A 17,758-nucleotide genomic window follows, 5' to 3' on the forward strand; every position below is an offset into this window, starting at 1 on the left:
CCACCAACACCCTTTTGCAGGAAGCTGGCCATGTGTGTGATGGACACCTATGGTGTTATCACCTTACACCAGGACCAGGCAACCCCTATTAGTGAATGAGGACAGTGTCTAGGAAGCCAGGGCTCTCTAGAGGTAGCTGTGGATGAGCAGTCAGGACTTATCTAGGAGGATTGTAAAGCACTTGCCATACCACAGCAGTCACACAGGAGCCTGTCACACCTGAAAGGAACCACACAGTGTTGCAAAAAATAAAGGTACTTTATTATGGTAACACTGAACCAGATGACTTGTACGCAATCCTCCCAACCGGAGGTAAGTGCACTCTATATATATATATATATATACATACATATATATATATATATATACACACACACACACATAAAAGTAATTAGAAATTAGCATAGGAAACAACAAGCATTGGCAAGAATTGTAGAAAATAGGTAGGGCCCTAGGGGAGGGCCAATCCATATATTAGAATAGTGGAATGCAAAGTGAATACCCACCCAAGGATATGGAGTAGTTAGGGGGGAGCTGGGAGAACTCAGGACCCCAAGAAGTGAGTACATTAGTGACCTGCAGCGACCAGGAGAGCAGACGTAAGTATCTGGTCTTCACAAGAACTAACAAGAGGACCTAAAAAATGGATTGTGCAAGAACAGGACCAGACCAGCGGAACCCAAAGGTGGATTCTGGAAGAAGAGAACCTGCAAAAGAAGGGGACAGAGTCCAGTCCATGATGGAGTGTCCAGTCGGGGCAAGAGTCACTACCCACTCTTCTGTGGATGAAGATCCAGGTCGACGGGGGATGAAGAAGAATCGCTGTGGAGTCCAGGAGCTACAGAGGAGTCCTAAGAGTGGTGCAGATGATGCCCCACGTCGGTTGACAGGTCGCAGATGGTCAGTGGTTAGAAGAACCACCAACAAGCCTTGGCAAATGCAAGAGGAGGCAAAAGGAGGGTTGCAAGGCTGAAGAGGACAAGCAAGTTCCACGGGACTCGACCCTCGGAGGGGAGTCCAGGCTGATCCTCAGCAATTGGGAGAGCCAGCAGAAGCAGTCACAGCCCCCACAGGCATCCATCATGGGTAAAAAACTTCCAGGGAGTCAACACAAGTGGAGAAGAAGACATACTCATCATCTCCAACACATTGCCAGGGGAAGCAACGGGATCCCCAGCAGGTGTGCTAGGTCCAGACAGGCGGCACTTCTGTGAAAGCCCTCATCGACACAGATGCATCGGTGATCGTGAAGAGTGTGGGACAGTACAACGGTCTACGCTCACAGCAAACTCCACTGCCAATGAAGATGAAAAGGAGCACCTAATCCCATGCAACCTGATGGTCAGGTGCTGCATGAGGGAGTCAATAAAAGAGGCACCAATCGCTCAAGGTCCTGTCCCTGTCTGTATCACCTGGACGCGGCATGCGTAATTTCATGCACAGGGACTGCGCGCATACTGCAGGGCCTGCACCTCGGCCACTGCGACACCATGGGTGCTTCCACAAGCGCCACTCTTTAGGTCTTAAAGGGGCTACTAGCACCATGGACGTCCTCCCCTTCCCTTCAAGCTCAGGTCCATCCCTGCTGGGCTGGAGCACCCTGAAGCCATCCATTTCCCTTAATTGTTCAAAGGAAAATATGTTTTTCGCTCTGTGCATGCGCATTACAAAACTCCCCTGGCACAGCTGCAAGCCATGTTGCACACAGACATGCTGATGTCTCATGTAACCCAACCTCCACAGGCAGAGAGGATGGTTCCCAACATCCCATACAGAGCCTGCTTCACCAGCAGCACATAAAGGCATTGGAACTGGAAGTGTGGTTAACCAGAAGAAGTGCCACTCGTCCCACCGTTGTGAGTGGCCCCCTCTGCTGGGGTTTCCACCTCCACACTGTTCCCACAGCCAGTCAGTCATTTATTACAGGAAAGCTACTCAAGGTCATACACTCCATTGTGCATGCTCACTTTCATGCACTCCAGTGTGCATGCGCAACACATCTGTGTGTACAGCACTTTTGTATTTAAGGGCACCATGTTGTGTGTGCACATTTTCATTTGTCCAGATGAGTGTGGCACTGCCCTGTGCATGGTACCTGTGCATGGCCCTACAATCCTCGATGCTTGTATGTTCTCATGGCATGTGCCTTGTGTACCTAGATGCACTCTGTCATACATGTGCATTTCTCTGCACACCCCATACATGAAAGAGTTCATTCCATACTGCCATGTCTGTATGTGCTTAAGCAATTCACAGCTGTTTCTTCCAGAGTTTAAACAATCCTCTGAGGCCTGCGCATGTGCTCATGGCTGTAGGATTCAAAGGACTGGCTTATCATAGCCGAACATTCGTTTCCCATCGGCCTTACAAGGAGCGTTTCTTAGTTCGGTACGCATACTAGCTGTAATTTACATGGCAATTATAGCTCATTCTGCGATAAGGAGGCGCATTCCCAAGAGTCTGCATATTGAAAACACGGATGAGGTCAGTGGTGTTGAGTTTTCGTAGCAGCTGCTGTTCCCCTTGGCCAGATGCCTTTATTTCTGCAGAATGCCTGTGGTCTAGACAAATTGCTCGGCCTGGAGCATGCACCTGAGAGCAGTCGTGGGAGAAACTGGTGATTGACAGAGCGTCAAAGAGGGGAAAGCAGGGCTTACTGTGTGGCACTGCCATGGGTGCCATTTCAGCTTCCTCCTAAGCCACCCAATCAGCTGTGGCTCTGGCTGGAGATGTGTAGCAGACAGGATTTACCACCAACTGGGCCACTGGGTGTCTGACCAACTATCTGTTAATGCATTTGATCTTAGTGATGGATGTATGACTGGGGCGTTCTTTCAAGAGTTTTTCAATGTTGATTTTTCCAGGCCAGATTTATTTATTCTTCAAATCTACTATTTACTTTTTCAAGTATTCTTCTCCCTCAAATGTTTTCTTTTCATTTTCATTATTAGTACTGGGTGTTATTCAATCCATTACATCAGTTGAGGAATTGTGTTTGTGGGTGTTCACATCTCATGTAACTTGAAAAAACATCTGTAATTTTCCCCTTTTAATCTCTCTTTGGAATGCGTTCAATACTGTCTGAATGATGTGCTTTTTAGTCTTTTATCTAGAAGTGCACGTCATTGACTGCTGCAGTAGGATTTTAGCTATCCTGTGTTTCACCCCATTGATGACACGCATTTTATCCATTTAGGACTTATCCCACTTATGAACTATAGCCGACACGTGTTTCACCCATACGAGTTGGAATCTCATATGGGCTTTCACAAAGCTGTTTGTTGAACATAATTATTTAGATGATCAAATAAATAAGTAGAGAAAGGAAGCAAAAGCTGACTGTTTTCGAATATAAACTGAATTCTGTCTTTTAAACTAATTTGTGAATATTAAATGTTTTAACTTTGTATATAATTTAGTTATCCTAGTCCCTGCATTGAATATTCTGTAACTGTGCTTCACAGAAGAAGTGAAAAAGCAGTGTGTGCATGCATCTGCACTTGCTTGCCTCCATGCTACATGTGTGTATTTGTGCCTGTAACATGTCAAAAAAACTTTATTAATTGTCGACCAGCATGAAAATGCTTTTGGCTTTTTTTAGTTTCATATTGTTCCTGTGACTCATTTCGTCCCAGTTGCTGTACAATTTTTCTTACTTGCAAATGCTCAGTTGAACATTAAGGAAGCAGGGTAAAATTAATTAATGGTCTTTTTTAATATTTGACTTTGTTGTAGGGGTGTAACAAAGGCCCCCGAAACCTCTGCGATCTAGGGTGGCTCCCAACACTTCAGGGGGCCCAAAAGATTCAGGGAGCTCCCTATAAGCCCAGAACCAATGAATATCTGTGAGATATGGGAGACTCAGGGGCCCATCATCACATTCTGCAGGGGGCATCATTTTGTGTAACACACTGCATTGTTGTATAGTATTTAATCTTAAGATATTTTCTTTCAACCACTATGACCTATGGGTACTAAAAAGGGGTTTCCTTACATCTTCATGTTATCGCTGTAAAATTCTCAGGAGCAGTTTTTGCTGTACTGCTGACATGTTCAAGGTAGTACCAACTTCACTAAATTAATTCCAGTTAGTCCTATCTATATGCTACATGCAAGGGGTTAGGGAGGTATTTTAAAGAGTGGCGGGTGGTCTAACAGGCCCACCGGGTCAGTGCAGCCTACCTCTTCTGCTTTCCTTGCCTGCCGGATATAGAGATCCCAGTGTGGCTGCCGTGGCCCTCTAAAACCTTCAGTACAGCTGCCAGGGCGACTTTTGCCCTGACAGCAGAGAAATTTGCTTCATGTTTGTTTCTCCTGCATGACTAAGGGGTCATTTTTCAGTAACCCATTCCCAAAGCGTGAGTTTGCTGTTAAAAAACAAAAAATATCTATGCCTTGTTGTGCAGAGAGTTCTCTCCTGCATGATGGGGCAGTTAATTGATTTTCTTGCCAGGGATATTGTCCTGGGCAATGAATTCTAGCAGCAGTTGTCCCTCCCTTAAGAGAGCGGATCAACCATCACTGTGACCTGGAGGCCCTTCGGCACACAGGCTTTCAGCCCAAATAACTCCACTGACTCTAGTGATGGTCCACCTTAGGATCCGCCTTCGAAATCCTGCAATTGCCCACCTCTAAGAGTCTGGCAGACTTGGCATACACCAGCCCGTAAATTATTCCCTAAACATTTACACTCTATTGATTCATTGATCCTAATGATTTTACAATTATAGATGCATGCCATTACAAACTACATATAAGAGCTGATGATGTCTACCAATGCACAGGATATCATATAAAAGGATTTTTAAAAATATATTTGATATTAGCTGTGTGTCTTAATATGTCAGTAACTCCTGTGCTTCACTGCTCGTGGGGTGTTCTATGCCTGATCATGAGCTCTATTATTCTACATCCCTCTCTCCAATTCAGGCAAATACACTAGTCTTCTTTGGCGTGAACGTTGTTTCTTGGCTGGGCACCAAATCTCTAATTAAATTGTTCTTTTATCTCAATGAGTTTTTCAACTTCCCCTGGTTTTTGTGTGATTAACTATCTATACCTATCTTCATATTTTAATATATTCCTGTTTTTGTTTCATGCAAATATCAAACAAGACCATGTAGCTTATAGTATTAGACATTTTTCTTTTATATTTAGGATATCCTTAACTTTTGTCCAGGTTGAGTGCTTCTTCCATAGCTCACTGCTTTGAGATCCTATTATGAACAGGACACGTTCTGTATCTCCTCTCTTTTCGGATAGTCTGATGTGGTTGATCCGTAAAAAACAAATCAGCGTAATCAGCGACTAAGCTTCCTTGTAATGTAGGCGCAGACTCTATCAGGTATCCTTATTTTCCATAGCTCGATATTACATGTGCGCCTTTATGTGGTACATTGTGCCACTCTCATATAATTTGGAGATAGATGTCATTAGAAATTGAGTGCATCAGTCACTGTGCAGATAGTGGACTCATTTGTTTGATATGTTATTGACTGGTTGAAACTGAAGTATAAAGCATTTTCTTTTCCAATATTTCATATGGAGTTATTACCAAAAGTGCAAAAGCCTGGGAGTTGCTAAGGTGACCAAGCTATTAGTGGGTCTTAATGCTGAATGGCATAATTTATTCTAAAATGTTATTTTCTCTTGTATGTCATTGTTTAGCTCCTGATTTGTTTATTTATCGAGGAGGTTTTCAAAAACACTGGTTAGTGCAAAATTCATCATAGAAAGCCACTTGCTAAATGGAAGGGAAGAAAGAGCCCACTTGAACGGGTGAGAGAATCAAGTCCAATATTTGTCACTTGTGACCCTCCTCTGTATTGTGATCAATCAATCAATTAATCAATGATTTGTAAAGTGCAGCAAATCACCCTTGAGGGTCTCAAGGCACTAGAGTTGCTACCTGCTTCGTAGTAATCTGATCATTTAAAAGGCCAGGTCTTGAGTCCTTTCCTCCAATGCTGGATTAATGCAGTGGTCTTGAGGTGCAGGGGAAGGGCATTCCTTGCTTTGGCTGCCAGGTGTGAGAAGGAGCATCCTACACTGTTTCTTCTGCTGATCCGGAGGATATCTGTGAGGAAGAGAAAGGCGGATCAAAGGTATCTGGTTGGATGGGGGAATGTCAAACTTTTGTTGACGTAAGCTGGTCCTTCATTGTGCAGGGCTTTGAATGCATGGGTCAACATCTTGAACTGGCATCTCTTCCGGATTGGGAGGCAGTGCAGCTTCTTAAGGTGGGGTGCAATGTATGTTCGTCTGGGGAGGCCGAGGATGAGTCTGGCTGCTGTGTTGTTTATTGTCTGTAGTTTCTTCTGGAGGTGTCAGGTAAGAGCAGGTCATATTAGCTCTATCTTCAAAGAGTTCCTGAACTGCATGGGCTTGGGTTCAGATCTCAAGCGCAGGTTAAATGTGTTCACGGGTCATGGTCCTCCTGATGCTTCTTTGTTTATGGAGTCACTTGAGAATAAAGATAAAGACCCTCATTACGTCTCTGGCGGACGGCGGTATTTTGGAGAAAGGTACTGCCAACAGGCTGGTGGTACCTTTCCCCTAAAATTAGAAATTGGCGGTTTGGCTCAGGCCAAACCGCCAATGTACCACTCCTTCCACCAGGGCAGTAACAGCCCGGTCTCCAGCCAGGTGGCCGTCACAGTCCCACCCTCAGGATTATGACCCCGCCTACTGCCATGGTTTTCGTGGCAATCTTATCGTCACAAAAACCATGGCGGTAGGCACTATCAGTGCCAGGGAATTCCATCCCTGACACTGATAGGGGTCTCCCTCGCCCCATCCTCCCCAGAGTCTGCCCCCACCCTCCCCCTCCCAACCCCCCCGACATACACACACCTACATGCACAGACATAGACATGCATACACACACCCATGCCCACATTCACAGACGCATGCATACATTCATTCACACACACACTGACATACATCCTAGCACACATGCAATCACACTACAAAACATACACGCACACTCACACCCATTCATGCACACACGCATTCCAAACTTCCCACACCTGCATGCACGCACACAAAAACATGCACACACACCCCAACCCACACACACAACACCTCCCACCCCCTCCCCTGTTGGAGCACCCTACTTACCTGCTTGCGCTCTCGCTCACAGCGTGTCATATGTTACTTTTCATTTTCAATTTATGTGACACGAAAAGTCCAATTAGGAATTTACAACGCTAATAGTTCTAACTCGAGCAAACGCGAGGCCTGTTGCATTGTAAATGCTTGTTTTACTTATCCACACTTTCCTGATATTTTTGTTCTACTTCTTTTTTTATTTCCAATTCTTTTTCTCCTGATTTTTGTACTCTGAACTTATTGGGCTGAAAAAAGGGCACACAAATGAGGACTTTCCATCTGACTTCTTTTCACCATGAGCTACTGTAGATACTTTGATGCAGCCATGATTAACTCCTCTGTAGTGTAATGAGCTTCGTTACATTAGCTTGAGTTCGTAATCTTTACAAAATAACCAGGGGCAAGAGCAAAGGGTTTTTCCCATTCTGTGTCAATGGGAAAATGTGTTCGTACATATGGCCCCAGGTCTTTCAGGAGATGATCTGAATGAAGATTCATGCAGGAGCTCTAGATCAGGTTGGCTTCATTCTACCAAAGGGTGTGAGAAAAATGTTAGTATGACAAAGGAAAATGTTATGCTCGCTGAGTGGGGGGACTAAGAGAAAATTCACAAACTAGCTTTCTTTGTTTATTTTCATTGCTGACATTTAAATCAGATGGCACAATTTTTGTAAATTTTTAATCCATTTATTACAGTTTTAGATTCAGATATTTCATAAATATTTGTCATGTTTTTTAGACAACTTCGTGATATGTGTTTGTGCGAAGCCCAGCAGTTCCATCTGTCCCTAGCCGTTCCATGAGGCTGCAAAACAGCCCCTTGTAGCATGGCGAAGATTTGGTGCCTCACTGCTGTTGCTGTACTTAGATTCTGGTGGCTTATACCCTGTATCAACATTGTTTTCTAAAGTGTCAGAGTTATTCGGGCCTCATTACGAGTGTGGCCGGCAGAAAAGGCCAGTGCGGTCTTCTTCCCGCTGGCCCTATTATGAGTTTCCTGCTGGGTCAGTGGCCCAATGGGAAACACACAACTCGTAATACGTCCGGCATCAATGCTGCTGTGCGTCGCACCTGTCACACAAATCACTCTCAATGCAAAGAAGACAGTGATTTGCGCGACGGGTCTGGCCAGGGTGGGCCCCTGCACTGCCCATGCAAAGTGCAGGCCCCTCTGCATCCCGCTCTACCAGCATGTAAACTCCGGCGGGGAGAAGGGTTGTAATCTCCAGGGCAGCGCTGCCCCGGCAGATTGAGACCGATGGCACCGACGGCACCACCAGACATTGGCGGTCATTCTGACCGTGGCGGGAGGCGGTAGCCGCCCGCCATGCGGTCACTGCCATTTGGCCGCTCCGCGGTCAAAAGACTGCGGCGGCCATTCTGGCTTTCCCGCTGGCCCGGCGGGCACCCGCCAAAGGAGCGCCCGCCGGCCCAGCGGGAAAGGCCCTGCAACATAGAAGATGGCTCCGAATGGAGCCGGTGGTGTTGCAGGGGTGCGACGGGTGCAGTTGCACCCGTTGCGATTTTCACTGTCTGCTAAGCAGACAGTGAAAATCATGCTGGGGCCCTGTTAGGGGGCCCCTGCACTGCCCATGCCAGTGGCATGGGCAGTGCAGGGCCCCCCAGGGGCCCCACGACACCCGTTCCCGCCATCCTGTTCCTGGCAGTAAAAACCGCCAGAAACAGGGTGGCGGGAAGGGGGTCAGAGCAGCGCCGCCATGGAGATTCAGCCCAGACAGGGGAAATCTGGCGGGAAACCGCCGGATCCCCTTTTCTGACCGCGGCTTTACCGCCGCGGTCAGAATGGGCAGGGAAGCACCGCCAGCCTGTTGGCGGTGCTTCCGTCGTCATCCACCCTGGCGGTCGATGACCGCCAGGGTTGGAATGACCCCCATTGTGTCATATTGTGGTGGTCGGACCACCGCTTTGGCGGCATTCCAACTGCAAGGCTGGCGGTCTGAAGACCACCAGCCTCATAATGAGGGACTCAATCTGGGAAAAATGTGGTCATTTTGAGAGAGGGTGTTTTGAAATCATTATTATTCCCCCAGTTCTTCACCTCACGTCATACTTTCTTAGCTCTTACCTAGGTTTTTAATCCCACACTTTTTAATTTGCCCAAGTAAAGACCGGATGAACCGAGTCTCAGAGTTTTAGTGTCTTTGGATCATTCTTTTAAAGAAGTTGTGCACCTTCAGGCTGTGGTCCAGTTGCATCCGCCATGTTTACTAGAAGCTTCAGCTATAAGGGTGAGTTCCCCTGGTGACGTCTTGCTTTGGTTTGTGTTTATGGCTCTCTGTTAAGCGAATAATCCTTGGGTAGTTTGTTGATGCTCACTTTTGGTTGTGGGTGTTTCTGTTTGCACTAGAAGATACACATTTGTTTGTTTGTAGGGTTCTTCGTGCGGGGCTAAGAGGCCGATTACGAGTTTGGCGGTCCCAACACGGGACTGCCAAATGTGCAAGGACAATGCCACCGCCATGCTGGTGGCGTCCACCCATGCCCTATCACAAGATTTCTTCTGGTCTGACCTGGCTGACTGGCAGAAACCTTTAAATAGATCATACCCGCCAGGCAGTGCACAAGTGCTATCTTGTAGCACAGAGGGGACTGAATAGCACCCTTGGAATGCGCACTGTCTGCAAATAGACAGTGCGCATTCTGATGGTGCTCCGCAGGGTGGCCCCCAGCACGTATTCTTCACCAGCCTTTTAATGGTGGGGAAACTGCTGTGAAAAGACTGGCAGAAAACAAGGTTGTAATCAGCAGGGCGGCACTGAGTTTAGCGCCGTCCTGGCTGATAACAACCTGGACCGCCGTCAGCCTGTCAGGATCATGGATCCTGACGAAGATATCGGTCTGTCGGCGGGTCCGCGCATCAAACTCATAATGTGGCAGTCGGACCGCCACCATGACTCTGGCAGTCTTGTGACCACCAGACTCATAATCAGGCCCTACGTTTTGAGAGTTATTGTTGTATCTTATTGATGCTGGTAACAGGTGTGATGCGCATTCGTCCCTTCGTACAGCATCACAGCTCATTCAGATGTCTGAACTGACTTCATTTGGTACAGTTGGTCCAGTATTTACCATTGTAGAAGCTTCTTTATAAGGCGACAAAACATTAAGGGGGTGATTCTAACCCTGACGGGCGGCGGAGGCCGCCCGCCAGAGTTCCCCCCTCCAGAACACCGCTCCGCGGTCATAAGACCGCTGCGGTGATTCTGGGTTTTCCACTGGGCTGGCGGGCGACCGCCAAAAGGCCGCCCGCCAGCCCAGTGGAAAACAACCTTCCCACGAGGACGCCGGCTCTGAATGGAGCCGGCAGAGTGGGAAGGTGCGACGGGTGCAGTTGCACCCGTCGCAAATTTCACTGTCTGCAATGCAGACAGTGAAATTCAAAGTGGGGCCCTCTTACGGGGGCCCCTGCAGTGCCCATGCCATTGGCACTGCAGGGGCCCCCAGGGGCCCCACGACACCCCATACCGCCATGCTGTTCCTGGCGGAACAGGATGGCGGTATGGGCTGTCAGAATCCCCATGGCGGCGCAGCGAGCTGCGCCGCCATGGAGGATTCTTTTGGGCAGCGGAAAACTGGCGGGAGACCGCCGGTTTTTCTCTTCTGACCGCGGCCAAACCGCCGCAGTCAGAATGCCCTGCGGGGCACCGCCAGCCTGTTGGCGGTGCTCCCGCCAACCCTGGACCGCCGGGGTCAGAATGACCCCCTAAGTATCTTTCCATTGGACAAAGTCACCTTTGACAGAACACATCAAAATAAGACATGTTACAAGTTACAAACATTCAATCAGTTGCCTATTTTTGATATCAAGCACCATCATTGAAGTTGGATCCAAGGTGTCCCTCTTGAAATTCTTAACTGAGAGGAAAAAGATAAAAATTATTATGGGATTAGCACACCTCTTCCAACCCTTCAAAGGTATACCCTTTTGCAAGGCGCTCTCCCATTGGCTGTGGAGGCTTACACTATTGCTTCTTAGAGTGTTGTTCATGACATTCAATCAAATGGTCCAGAGCTGAAGTTTATCTGTGTCTCTTTCTCAATAACTAAAATGAATGTATTTTTCATGAAGAATAATGTTTTTTTCAGAGAAATTCTTACATGCATCTTTCACTCTCTTTTATTCTAGAACGGAACTGACTTACTTTCGTGTTTACGGCATATGAAGCCCATTGAAAATATGAGACAGGTAGGACATTTGCACTGTAATGTCTAACACTGAAAATAAAGTGTTTTTTTTTTTTTTTTTATGTGAACATTTTTACTAACAATGTCAATAAAATTGCCCTTTGATTTGAGAGGAGTAGCATGCTGTGCGAATTAAAGAATATTTTTTAGATAAAAAAGGAAAGTAGTGCACAGCCATCCCCTACAAGTTAACTTGAAGATACAGTAATGCCCCTCAAAACTCATGAATGCTCCAATGTATTTTTTTCTTAATGTCAATTGACATGATCAGTTATTTCTCTTATTCCCTTTGACAGGCTATGGTGTACTGATAGGTTTAGCATAAAATAATCTATATTGAAGAAGAACAACAATATTGAGCCACGGCTGGATCAATGTCCTACAGGCAATGAATGTTGTCATTGTCAACAAGTAATCCTGGGTGTCTAGAGTGTGTGTCACTGATACGATAAATGTGCTCTTTGTCAACTGGCAGAAGATCTGGTGGTACACACAATCCCACTGTGATGCTCGGAATGAACATGAGCAGAGTTTGATAATACTTAAAAATTACAGTTAATAAAAATGCAAAATAAAAATGTATATCCTAGCCACTGTTTCTTACCAGTGTTTATCACTTATTTGCAACCATGACTGGGCCACTGACCTTTGGCATGAAGTATTTCTAGCTTGTTTTCGTTTTTTTTTTAAGAAGTAGAAATAACTTGACTCTTCATGCTATGGATTGTCTCTCTGGAGCATCTAATTAAATTGATGTGATCCCAAGTTCCCCCTTCCTTAAACATCAGCAAACTCAGCAGTGCCATTGGTGAGATCTAATGTTGCATGAGGTCACTTCCGCTAGAACGAATTTTGGTGAAATTATGCTGGTGAACATGTGTTACATACGCCATAATGTGCATAGGATGGGAAGCACAAAACATACAGAGAGGGCCTTTTAATGAAGACGCCGTGTGACACTGGGAGAAAACGAAAATTGGAGAGAGATCAGGATCAAAGCCTGCAAGATGGCTCAGTGAGTTAATGCTGACAACCTCAATGATCGGCAGAACGCATGTTCCAATGCCGACAGGGCACAATCAGCCTTCCCTCCCTCTGAGCTCGGTAAAATGAGTGCTTGACAGTGACTTCTATTATTTCGCAGCGCCTCGAAATTGCAGAAGTGGACCATAAAGCGCTATATTAAAAAAAATAAGTCATCATATTAAACACAAGTTATTACAGTGTCGTGGGACCTTATAGGGTGTGGCGGACTCTGGTACGATGTTGTGTTGAAGGATAATTTTTCTGGGACCATTGATGAGTAGAATGTTGGCGCTACATGCAGTAGGAGATTAGTAACTACACAAACTATCTACTAGGAGAACGCACTCCCTCCGTCCACTTAACCTAAGTTAAGGTACTTCCTTGCCCGGCTGACAGATGTTGCACTAGAGAAGGGACTAGCATTCAACCTCCCCCCCCTCCGCCCCCACCGCCATCCCGTCTCATCCAATTTACACATTGTTTATCACTTTGAATTAACACTTCCCTTGCCAGGCTGAATATTTCTTGCGTCCTCGTCTTATTTACGCCCTCCCTACCCAAGTCTCTGTCCCTTCTCCGCGCCTAGCCTCCCTCTTCGCCTATCCCCTCTCTTCGAGTCCCATTCCTAAAGGAATTTGTAAATCTGCACATGTAGTTTTACTCCGTTAGGAGGTGGATTTACGAATTTTTGGAACTAGAGAACCCGCAACTTCAAGGCGCACCTTTCCTTTGGCCTCCCACGGCCCGCCTCTCCCCGCTATACCGGAAGCCCCAGTCTGGCGCTGCCTGGAGTTTACTCTGTTCAGAAGTCTGTTAATTGGTAACCAATCGGCGTATTGATTGCTGCGGACAGTCCATTAATCCCGTTTACGTTAATAGCACTTAGATTTTCGTTTGCGGGACAGCTGTATTCCGACCAGATTATAAATGTAATTTTTAGCCTCATTAAGTCCCCTGATTAGTCTAAGACAGCGAAAGTGCAATTATCGAAAACACTGGAGCCGGAGGCTGAGTTATTTTTAGTCACACATGTATTAGACAGTGGCGCAGCGGCACACTTACTGGAAATCCAATTATTCGAGCGCCTTGAAGCGAGAGAATTGTTCCACTTGGACTGTAATGGAAGATTACTTAGCAGAATACATTTTACTTTCGCTTAGATGTTGCTACGGGAAGCCTAACGTAGCGTGTGAAAACATAGGTCGTTTATTTTACAACTATATGCAGAGCCATTGGAATTATGCGGCAGGAGAGGGCCAAATTATGCGGCAAGAAAAGACAATTTATGAGGCATAATGCAGCACAAATTTGTAAAAGTAGCACTTCATTATTTCATCATTTTTAACTTGGTAACTGTGTGGGCATCAGTTGCACCTCATTAGTAGCATTTTGATCCCCAAATATGCCAATAAGCAACACAAAGGTGACCAGTCCAGCTTTGCAAAGGGCCTTTCATTGTGCGGCAACATGAGTTGCTGCATTTTTAGTAACTTTTGAACCATTTGCGCTAGAAACAAATTTTTGTTAAAATCCTCAGATATTGCAACGTATGAAGAAGGATGATGTATAATCTATAATTATGCGAAAATTGCTGCATCCGCACAGTCACATAATTCCAGTGGCCCTGACTATATGTGCGTGTAGGGCAGACTTACACATACAAATACCCATTTGTATTGTGAAAAGTGGTTTTCCGCTCATAGAAATGGATTTACTCCCACTGAGATTTCTGTGTGAGTAAACCTTCTCCTGTGCCCCCTTTCCACCCTGATGAAGGTCAGATATTTACTTCCGTCAATGGGAAAGGCTTTCCTTTTTCATGGTGACGTTACGGCCAGAGCTGCCGACTTTGGAAATGGGGAACCAAGTTCATCTTGGCCTCGGCTCAACCCCCTGTGGTTCTGGGCAAATCACTTAGGGCCTCATTTTGAGTTTGGCGGACGGGAAAGCCGGTCCACTAAACTCCCGACAGGGTGGCTGCCACCGTAGTGGCGACCACCATCCCAGACCTATTAGGAGTTTCCCACTATCATAATCAAGCCAGCTGCAATGCTGTAGCCCGCAGGGTGCACCAGCACCCTCGCAATGTTCAGTGTCTGCTTTGAGAGGGTAGTGGGCAGGGGGACCCCTGCGCTGCCCATGCCAAGTGCATGGGCAGTGCCGGGGCCCCCTTGTGGCCCCCTGCACCTGTTCTCCGCCACCTTTTTCATGGTGGTGAAATCGCCATGAAAAAGCTGGCAGAGAACGAGGTAGTAGTCCGCAGGGCAGCGCTGCATGCAGGGCTGCCCTGGCGTATTACAATCTCTGCAACTGCCAGGCCCTAAGGATCATGGCTCCTGGTGGCGCTGGCGGTCGGACCCCCACAGCAGTGGTGGTCCTGACCGCCACCGCGGGGCTGGCAGTCTGAAGACCTCCAGCCTCGTGATGAGCCCCTCAATCTTCATGAGCCTAAAAAAAAAATTGAATGTGACCACGTGCAATGTAATGTATGCTCGTGCAGTGGCGTAGCGTGGGGGGTGCAGGGGGGGCCGGCCGCACCGGGCGCAACATCTTGGAAGAGACTCAAGTGCTAAAATCCACGGGTTATGGGGCGCAAATTACTTGCCTTGCCCCGGGTTAGGGGGCGCAAATTACTTGCCTTGCCCCGGGTGCTGACAACCCACGCTACGCCACTGTGCTCGTGTAAAGAGCTCCAGTAACTTCAGGTCAAGTTCATGATGTATACAACAAAAAAAAAAAAAGTTAAATTAAATTAAAAAAAATGGTGGGGCAAGGAAGAGAAAGCTCACAATTAGTCGGGTGCATGGGAGAGTAGACTTATATGATAAGTTAATATTTTCCACTTGAAGAAAAAAATAAAGTTTCCATTTGCGTTTTCACTGCTTCTGCAGATTTTCTCATGGAAAAAATATGTTTATACATTTTTTCATGAGAAAATGAAAGTGGCAACTGTTTTGCAGGGTAGTGCTTGGAAAGCTGCATCTGGTGCCCCATTGTAGCTGGAAACTAGAGGGTTTTTGGTGGAAATTTATGAAATGAGCAAATGTATATCCATAGCTGATCACAGTGTTCAGGATGCTAATTTCTTTGGCCATTTTGCTCAGAAACTGCAAAAAATCACCTTAATAGATTTATTTTCAAAGTATCTGCCATACATAGCTAACTCTGTACAAAGTGTCCACGAAGGGGCTCAGCCCACTTTCAAGCCCTAGCTGGGCCAGTTGTCCAAACAGTCCTATAGAATAGGTGAGATGTGAGTTTATCTGAATTTAGAAACCTGGAAGCAGATTGACATTTTTGAAAGGGGATATTCATATTTTATTGAAATCTTATCAGGAGAGGTTTTCAAGGATACGTTTTTGCAGGTCAATTGATTTAATTTATGATTTCACATGAAACTGCCTGACTTATCAGGATTAGATGAACTCTGCTGACCTCTCAATAGGACACCCAGTCTGGGCCTATGAAACAGAGGGATGAAGCAGGAGGGCTCTGGGACATACAAAATAGTTCAGTAAAGATTACGTTTCTGGGGGCGTTTCTTGTACTTTGTGGCGGAACATTAAGGGAGGGCCAAATTCACGTAATTTGTAGAGTAATCATTCAAAATTAACATAACTGTGCAAAATGCACCTCACACTCCAAAATTACCCAAACGGTCAGTTTGCGGAAAAGTTCAACTTGAAAAATGTAATTTTGCGTTGATTTTGTTCAAAACACTGCCAATCTCGTACGGATTTGCAGTTTTGCTCTCCAAAAGTACCCAAATAATCCACATGGGTTAAGAAATCTTCCTGAAATGTGTATTGACCGCCCTCATTGAAGAAACTGCAGCTGAGGCTCAAAACACTGCCAAATGCGTTCAGTTTTGTACCTTTGCACTCAGAAATTAACTGAAGAGTCCGCTCGGGTCAAAAAATTACCTGAAATTCCACTTGTGTTAAAAAATTACCTGAATGATACACCTCACTTTAACATTTCCCCACAAAATTACGGTAATATTGCGTAAATTTCTTTTATGCCAAATTACCAAACTACGTTGGCATAATTCAGATTTCTGCCAGGCCCATATTTGAATTTGTGAGGGTTATTGGCAGTACACTGAAAGATATTTGCCTTGGCGGTAATTCAGTTAGTCTGCAGCAAAAGCTGTCGGAGGCGTTTTAATTTGTCAGTAGTAACTTGTGCATGGTTGATGATAACACACAATCATGTATTTTCATTTTTTGCCAGTGGCATTTTAATTATTTCAATTAACAGCATTTTGCACAACAAATAAAATATTGCTACTCGCTTTAATTTAAATATTGCTGATGCAAATTGGTTTGCACATTACTTGCATACCAACAACAAATTAACACAATCCCCAAGGGCTTACTGCAGGCAAACTCAAATAGCTCTCACACAAGTATTTCTGTGTGAAGTGGGCCCTAGACTGCAGAATCTTCAGGGGGTCCCAGTCAGGCAACAATGCTATCAGCTTTGCACACTGTCAAATTACAATACTGGGCAGCTCTGACATGCGACCATCATATGATAATATTGCGTAGCTCAAACATGTGACCATCATATGACAATATTGGGTAGGTCCAACATGCTACCATCATATGACAATACTGCGTAGCTCAAACATGCACACCATCATATGACAATATTGTGTAGTTCAAACATGCACACCATCATATGACAATACTGCGTAGATCAAACATGCATACCATCATATGACAGTACTGCGTAGCTCAAAAATACCCACCATCATATGACAATATTGTGTAGTTCAAACATGCACACCATCATATGACAATACTGCGTAGATCAAACATGCACACCATCATATGACAATACTGCGTAGCTCAAAAATGCCCACCATCATATGACAACACTGGGTAGCTCAAACAAGCATACCGTCAAATTACAATACTGGGTAGCTCAAACAAGCACACCTCAAATTACAATACTGTGCAGCCCTGACATGTGACCATCATATGACAATACTGCGTAGCTCAAACATGCGACCATCATATGACAATACTGCGTAGCTCAAACATGTGACCATCATACGACAATACTGTGTAGCTCAAACATGCACCACATCATGTGACAATACTTCCCAGCTCAAACATGCACACCATCATATGACAATACCGTGTACTTCAAACATGCACACCATCATATGACAATACTGGATAGCTCAAACATGCACACCATCATATGACAATACTGCATAGCTCAAAAATGCACACCATCATATGACAATACTGGGTAGCTCAAACATGGTACCATCTTATGACAATACTGTGTAGCTCAAACATGAACACAGTCATATCACAATACTGCAGAGGTCAGCATGCAACCATCACAAGACAATAATGCATGGCTCAAACGTGGACACCATCATATGATAATACTGCACAGC

The 17,758-nt window shown here is 45.6% G+C and overlaps 1 protein-coding gene across 1 annotated transcript in view; it reads left to right on the forward strand.

Moving 5' to 3' along the window:
• ZNF385D (zinc finger protein 385D) overlaps nt 1-17,758 on the forward strand; it is a 420,680-nt gene that overhangs the window by 156,196 nt on the left and 246,726 nt on the right. The window contains exon 3 of the mRNA XM_069212061.1: nt 11,258-11,317. Coding sequence (XP_069068162.1) covers nt 11,258-11,317 — 60 coding nt within the window. The remainder of the gene's footprint in view (nt 1-11,257; nt 11,318-17,758) is intronic.

The sequence above is a fragment of the Pleurodeles waltl genome, chromosome 10 (assembly GCF_031143425.1).
Source record: "Pleurodeles waltl isolate 20211129_DDA chromosome 10, aPleWal1.hap1.20221129, whole genome shotgun sequence".
NCBI lineage: Eukaryota > Metazoa > Chordata > Amphibia > Caudata > Salamandridae > Pleurodeles > Pleurodeles waltl.